This window comes from Nylanderia fulva, unplaced genomic scaffold (genome assembly GCF_048542155.1).
Source record: "Nylanderia fulva isolate GAGA-0341 unplaced genomic scaffold, ASM4854215v1 Scaffold56, whole genome shotgun sequence".
NCBI classification, from domain to species: domain Eukaryota; kingdom Metazoa; phylum Arthropoda; class Insecta; order Hymenoptera; family Formicidae; genus Nylanderia; species Nylanderia fulva.
This window is the reverse complement of record NW_028190654.1, coordinates 476,649-484,767: the sequence shown is the minus strand read 5'-3', so window position 1 is coordinate 484,767 and position 8,119 is coordinate 476,649. Positions and strand designations below refer to the sequence as shown.

The window sequence follows — 8,119 nt, the reverse complement described above, 5'->3', positions numbered from 1 at the left end:
AATTCAGAGGAAAATTGAACAGATAGAAGTAGAGTGAATTAATTATTGCGTAATCTTCTTTTTCTTTTACAGAATCTCCGAAGAAGAGAAGTTTCACTCGAAGGAGAGGATTCAATTGAAGGAGTATTTACGGTTCTGCTTCGGGGAGAAACAGAGTTTCCTGGATATGGCGGAGAGGCCGATTTTCGAGCTGAGCTTTCCAGGAAGAAGGGTCTTCATTCTAAGAAAACTGCCTTTCCCGCGGTTTTTGATCCGTGGTTTTCTCGCGAGACTTTGGGCAAATGCCGAGGTAGGGACTTGGGGAGTCCATAAGGGACGATGAGTCCACGAAAGTTATCCCCCCTTGTCTGAAATTCTTCATGAGGTCGCAGGAAAATCAGGACGTGGAAGACAAAACATCGGAGGTCGATTGGGTTCGAGTTGGCAAATCGCCCGGTAACCTGAGGCAGCAGCCCGGGATAGGGCAGGATGATTTGTTAGAGCCCTGGAGTTGACGTTGGACTGTCAGTCGATTGGGACCAGAATGACGAAGTCGCTTGGTAACCTGTGGTAGCAGCCCAGGGTAGAGCAAGAAGGTTCGTCGGTGTTCTGAAGTCGACGATAACTTGTATGGATGTGCGACGGGATCCAGAATGGCGGATTGTTCGGTAACCTGTGGCAGGAGCCCAGGGTAGAACAGGAAAATTCGTCGGAGTCCTGAGGTCGGCATCGGAATGCAGAGTTATTGGACAACGTTGGATAACCCCCTGTTTCTGATTGTCGGAACGACAATCTTGAAGAAGGGGGGCAGTGTTACGTCCCTGGTTTACATCCCCTGAGCACCTTCATCCCTTTCCATTCCTTGACCATCGCTAGAAGGGTTGTTTATAGACAACCGGCGTTTGAATGTTTTTCCGGCGCCATGACTAGATTTGGTCTAGCTGTCGCACCGTGCGGACGCTTACGAGACCGATGCGCATTCTGGCCTATTACATATTGTATTTCTTCACTTTATTGTATTGGGTTGTTTCATTAAAACTCTTTTCCACATTACGAGAGTTTGTTCATTCCGGGCGCGAGTGAGAGTGTGTGTGACACCTTTTGTGAGACAGCGTAAGAGACGTCCCGAGGACGCAACAGTATATATAATATACAGTATATATAATATATATGATAAATTTAATACACTAACTTCTGTTGGATATATGATATTTGCATGACTAACTACTGCCTCTATACCAATTAATAATATTAATCGTTCTTCTATTTTTAATAAAGGAGTTTTGCTTGCGCCTCCTCTTCCTGTGTCTATTTGATAATTTTTTAGTTTTGCTGCTTTTGCCTTCACATCAACGCACCAATCTCGCTATGACTTTAAAATACAGATTATTATTATGTATGCATGTTTGTGTATATTACTTATGATATTACATACACAGTTGAAAAATTTATGTTAAATTTAATAGAAATGACATCTCCCAAAAGGACTACAGACGTTTTTCTGTTAATTTAACATAATATGGATATGTTGAATGACACAAAAATATTGTGTTAATATTTTAATAAAAAAGAAATGCAAAACTTCAAATAATTTGAAATTAATTTTGTGTAAAATTAACAAAATGTTAATTAAAATGTTAATTAATTAATATTATTGTTAATGTTAATTTTAGATTTTATCATCCCCACTTATATTATATTGTAAAATAGAAAATCATTTTTTTCTGTAAATTTTAACAGAAAAATCGTGTCACTAATAAAGCAGAACATATTTATTGTGTAAAATTAAAAATAGATGTACATTGTGTTATTTTCACATTTTTTAAATAATTTAACATTTAAGCTTATTTAACAGAACAGTAATATGTTAAATTAACAGAAATTTTTCTACTGTATATATATTATATGTATTACTTATGGTTCTTACTTTTATTCGTTTATCAACGGATTTTGTAGTTCCATTTCCAAAGTATTTGTAAGTTATTCCCGCAGTATCTTACTTTTTTCTTTGCATCTATACCTTGCACTCGATTCTGTGCAAGGTCTGGATGTTCCTCCATAACTTGCAGCATCAAAAGTCGCTGCTCAGATGAAGTTTTTTTACGTTTCTAGAAAATATATATACTTATATGTAATATTATATATATAGTGTATATATATAAAATATTATGTACAATATATATATATATATATATATATATTGTAACCGTTGATTTTATATTGTCCGTCGGATCGAAAAGGATCCGGGAAATAGGGCCGATGTAAGTGGCCGACGGCACACCTTCGGCGCGGAAAGCGGGAAATTCGCGTAAACACAAAAAATATGTTTGTTTGGGCGCCAGGCGCGAGATTCGCGCCACTCTGAAATTTCCAAATCGACAAATGACTTTTATAATCAGTAAAGTATCCCGAAAATTTCCGCGACGGCGATAATCGACTTGCTCAGATCGTCAGGGGGTAGAGGGGAAAGTTCGGGCGGGAGAGAGGACGAAATTCGAGAAAGGCTATTTGAAATCGCTCAAATATAACAAACATTAAATATATTTAGACAATGATGACGAAGATAGACAGAAAAATAATTGTATGAGATCTTGAGTACAATGTTAGGTCAAGAAAGAAAAGTAATATTCGTCCGATAGATTACGGAGAGATCTCCGCTTTAATAACGTCGAAATACAGATAAACGAGGCCGAAAGGTGATTCGAAAAATACAATACGGCGTATGTACGGCCGAGACGCGGCGCGTTGTTATTATTCCACGCCTTTGAGACGACCCGACGCGAGGATATCGGACGACACGCGGGACCCGGAAGTAAATTCGCACGCCTACGTGTCAAATAATTATTAACGCACGAGACTTAATAAGGTCCGTGCGGCGTAATTAATTCCGATGGTCTTAGGCAATACAAAATTTCCGTAAACTCGAGTAGGTCCCGCGCGACTTCCTTTGAGATCGCTCACGCCGGTCGTTCCTCGCAATATTTCACAAGGGATCCGAAGACGGCACAGATAAGGATATGCGCGAGAAAGAATACGCTAGTTCGAATGCGTGACTCTAAATAATTCTCTATTCTCCGATCTAGAAACTCTAACAGACGAGAACGGTACAGTAATTACAAGACGATACTTTAATTTTTACATTAACGTGACAAAAATCGCGGCGACTGTCGGCGTATCCGCGGGAGAGAGAGCCTCTCTTAATATACGCGCGGGAGAGAGCACGCGGTCGGCCGGGCGCCGGGATAAATTCTACGCGGAACGAAACTCTAAATCAAACTCTCAAAATCACGAAATTACCGGTGAATCTAATAACCGGCCGCGGCCGTGACACGCTTCTCTCCCGAATACGGTACTCACAAAGAATTTAGCGGCTTTACAATATTACATATAGGGCCGTTCGTCTCACCGGTATCGCCGGGTCCTCGTATCCTTCGGCATCCGCGCAGGAACCTCTACTCTCTAGGACGCCTCGCCGAACAGTGACGAGCAAGAGGCCTGCCGGGATCACGCCGATAATAAATTTGGCATTTTCCACCCGTGGCACTCCTTATCCTGGCAGGGCCGCCGGGTACCCCGCGGGGCCCTGCGAATTTTCTTGATGTAAATTTTCCCTCGCCGTTCCTCTGTGTTTCCGCTTCGGGTTCCGGTATTCCTCTTTATGGGCCGTCGGGAAGACTCCTACGAGTGCACCTCTTTGCGATTCCTCCCAAAAATCCGCCAGATCGATTGTTTGATCGATGACGGGATTTCGGTGTATCCGGATCTGTGGGGCTCGAGGTAGGGTATCTCCCGCGCCTTTCGTTTGCGGGGCTCTCTCGCCTCTCGCGAGAGAGTGGCCATCCCTGTCTCTGGCCGGAATCTCTGCGGAAGAAGGAACATTTTACGGCGGTACCCAGGTTCTTAACGGGGGGAGCAAGCCAGAAATTTGATGTGAAAATAATATTTACCGGGCGTGATCCGGACTTGGTGGCTCCTGCTTGGTCCTCAATCGTCCTCTTCGTCCTCTCCGTCCTCTCACTCTTTCTCTCTATTGGTTTCCTCGGTTGAGACACGTACCCTATGCAAAATTGCTCGCCGAAATCGCCAAAAATCGCTCAAACAAAAATCATACAAAAAGTAATTCGCGAAACGGATGCGCAAAGCGCATCCTCCGACGCGATAGAAAACGCAAAATGATTGTTCGGGTGCTTTCTCTCTCTCAAAGATTGGCGAGAGAGCAAAGGTTCCCGAATTTCCCGCCTTCCCGGCCGGGCCTTCGGCCCTTGTGACGGACAGTACAAAATGTCACGTCACAATATATATATATATATATATATATATATATAACACATCGTTCAATAAGTCCCGAGACTAACCCAGAGATAGTGCTAGTAGTACCAAGCTGGCCACGTTTCCCTAGAGTGCGAACCTTCACATGAAACGTGTAAAAATTTCACGTCAATCGGACCACAAACAGCTGAGTTATTGAGGTTAGAGCAAAGTCACTTTGTAATTTGTTTGAAAAATGGAAAAAAGCGATACCAACGACAAATCGTTGATTTGGATGGAAAGGAGTCCGGATAACATTTCTCAAGCCATTGCTGGGCTTCTACGGTGTTTTTACCCAACCATTGTTTTTAAAAAACAATGCTTTATCAACACGCGAAACTCGCTTTTTTCCATTTTTCAAACAAATTATGTTACAAAGTGACTTTGCTCTAATCTCAATAACTCAGCTGTTTGTGGTCCGATCGACGTGAAATTTTTACACGTTTCATGTGAAGGTTCGCACTCTAGGGAAACGTGGCCAGCTTGGTACTATTAGCACTATCTCTGGGTTAGTCTCGGGACTTATTGAACGATGTGTTATATGTATATGTATATGTATAATGTTATGTATAATATAGTTATATATATATATATAATATTATAAATATAGATCTATATATTTTTTATATAATTATTATTAAGATAAATACTTTACTTACATTTTCTGTCATGTTTCTACAGCATTTGATTATGATATAAAATAACACAAACACACTAGCCTTTTAGGTACTTTATATTTTAATTTTTAAGACTTTTGATATAGAAAAATAAGTAATAACACTTACTCGGCAAACACAGAATATAGCCACTATATAACATAGAAGTAACATATAATATAACAAATGTTACACTCTATTTATATTATAATTATATAGCATTTCTTTATATATGTATATAATATAATTATGTTATAGAAATGTTATATTATTTTTGTTACTTATTGGTTACAATAAACTAAATAATTAATAACATCAATATAACATGTTATATAACAAATGTTATGTAAATATTATTTTGATGTTATATATATAACATTTGCTTATAATTCGTAATGGTTGGCGCCTTTGTGATTACGCGGACGAAGCATTGTGAGTTGATGGCGCCATGTAAAGGACCATATGATGCCATCACCATGCTCATGCGCCATTGTCACCAGTTAGAGGCTAGATCTAGACAAGTAAACGGCGAGTTTAACGACTTTTCAGTACATATGTGCAAAGATTAATTCGAGTGATTAATATAAGAATTTTGGTAAGTCTATTCTTTTATCGTGTGCATTCGTTCTACTACTTATGAAACTTATACAAGCAAATAAGGTTCCTGTTTTTTATTTATTGCCACACGTGCTGCCATAGCCGGCAATCTCGATCTTGCGACACGTGCTGATTTGACAATATTTTGCTCGAGAAAGGTCAAACGCTCGCGTGTGTCTGAAGTTTTTATGTTATAAGAAGCAAGTGCTCTAATCCTTCTCATCAGAAAGTTATATATATGTACGTATACAGTTATACCTGTAAGCTAAATTTCGGTACAATTATTACATATATATACAAGTACATGTTAGTTTTTACATGAATTTATTTATATTACAGTGCTTCATAATTACAACATTGTATTCATATACTCTACCTCTTATCTTTTGTACTCTGGGCTTATTTAATGCATTTATACATATGCGATTCTACAGTTATTCGATAGCATAGATATTTGACAGCATTTTTGTTTAAGTAAGTATTAAATAATTATAAGCAAATATGCATAAAAGTAAATACATATATATATACACTACATACACACATGCCTACATGCACACGCATATTAATACATACTCAAACATACACACATAAGAAGTATAATAAATGAGAAAAATAAATTTTAACTTTAATTTTATCATCAATTTAATTAATTCTATGCATGACAAAATTTGTTTGTAAAAATAAAAAATAACGTTATTAATTTTTATTACATTTTATTTAATAATGTGAAAATATGATTTGACATATTTATTTTATATATGTATAGTATAATTTTTTATATATTTTTATATATATAGTTATATAGTATTTTTTGCAATACTTTTACAAATTCTTTAATATTACATTTTAGAATTACACATTAAAAATGCCGAAAGACTTATGTTCCTTGTCAAAACGAAAAAAAAATCAACTGATTTCTTCAAGAATAAATTTTTACAAAAATTATTATATATCAAATGTGACAGCACACATCAATCAACATCATATACATTTACAAGAGAGAATTTAAATAATGAAGAACCTTCTGTATCTTCAGAATACATTTCACAGAACTCTCCGAATATAAAAGAGAATTGTGGAGACAATTCTTTGATTAACGTTGAACAGCATGCTATTTCAAATTCAAGTTTCTCAGAAAATAAAAGTTATTCTAGTTATGATGAAATTAGTATTTCACATACTTTAAGTAGTAAATTGCAATCGTGGATGTTCAAAAAACAAATATCTTACAAAGCTGGTAATGCATTATTAAAAATACTTCTCGATTGTGGTCATAATTCGCTACCTAAAAACATTTCAACGTTAATGCAAACAGAGAGAAAAGTTACGCAACAAATTAAAAAATAGATAACGGTTTCTATGCTCATTTCGGACTCTTAAATGATTTACAACGTTTAATGGAAAGATATTGTAAAGAAATCTGTTCAAATTCTGTTATTAAATTAATAATTAATTGTGATGGCATGTCATTAACAAAAAGGTCTGGTAGCCAGTTTTGGCCTATTCTAGTATCATTATATACGGATATTCGTACAGAACCTTTTCCTGTGGGTGTATATCATGGTTTTTCGAAGCCAAAAAATGCGAATAATTATTTAAATGATTTCATAAATGAGATGACAGAAATTCACAGAAATGGCTTTTTGTATAATAATAAGATATATAAAGTATCAATTGCAGGTATTGTTTGTGATGCTCCTGCAAGAACTTTCATAACATATACAAAGAGCCATTCTGGTTATTTTAGTTGCAGTAAATGCACTCAGAAAGGAGATTAAATCTGTTATTTTTCCGAAATTAGAATTTACATTGAGAACTAATAAATCCTTTCGTAGAAAAGAACAAGAAGATCATCATACAAATGTATCTGTCTTGGAAAAATTGAAAATTGATATGATCAATCAAATTGCATTGGACTATACGCATACTGTTTGTTTGGGGATAATGAAACAACTTCTTCTATTCTGGATAAAAGGTTCAAAGAATATTTGTTAGTAGTAATACTAGGAGAGTTCTAACCCGGGAGCAATGAGGGGAGTGCGGGGCGGGGGAGTTTTCGGGAGCGAGAGGTATGACGTCACGCGGGGGAGGGGGTCTTATCAGCTCAGGTTACCTGATAAGGGGCTCATATTACCTGATAAGGGGCTCATGTTACCTTATATGTTTATAAACATAAGATAAACATTCCAGCGATCTCTAAGTTTTCATAAACAAGATAAGATAAAAAATTCTGGGTAATCAAATTCTAAGAATTATTAATGGCTGCCGCTGAATCCAGGCTTGGATCAAGCGCTGACAATTAGATATTTATTACAGCGATATCTATTACAAAAGGGCTGCCGCTGCCGACAATCGGGGGGGGGGGGGGGGGTGCGTTTCTTCTCCTCATACGTTATCTGTATATTTCTAAGAAATATAATCAAATTCTAAGAAGGGCCACCGCTTGGCATGCGCCAACAATCAAGGGGGTTGCGTTTCTTCCCCCATACGTTATCTGTATATTTCTAAGAAATATAATTAAATTCTAAGAAGGGTTGCCGCTTGGATCCGAGCGCCGACAATCAGTTCTCTGAAAA

The 8,119-nt window shown here is 37.2% G+C and overlaps 1 protein-coding gene across 1 annotated transcript; it reads right to left on the bottom strand.

The window, feature by feature from the left end:
- Positions 1 to 504: 504 nt before the first annotated feature.
- LOC146721053 (uncharacterized) lies at positions 505 to 4,958 on the bottom strand. Its single transcript, XM_085487482.1, has 5 exons — positions 4,947 to 4,958; positions 1,925 to 2,087; positions 1,453 to 1,466; positions 1,172 to 1,345; positions 505 to 696 (listed from the first exon to the last, which is right to left on the bottom strand). The coding sequence occupies exons 1-5, from the start codon at positions 4,956 to 4,958 to the stop codon at positions 505 to 507; spliced, it is 555 nt and encodes a 184-aa protein (XP_085343608.1).
- Between the last annotated feature and the right edge of the window lie 3,161 nt (positions 4,959 to 8,119).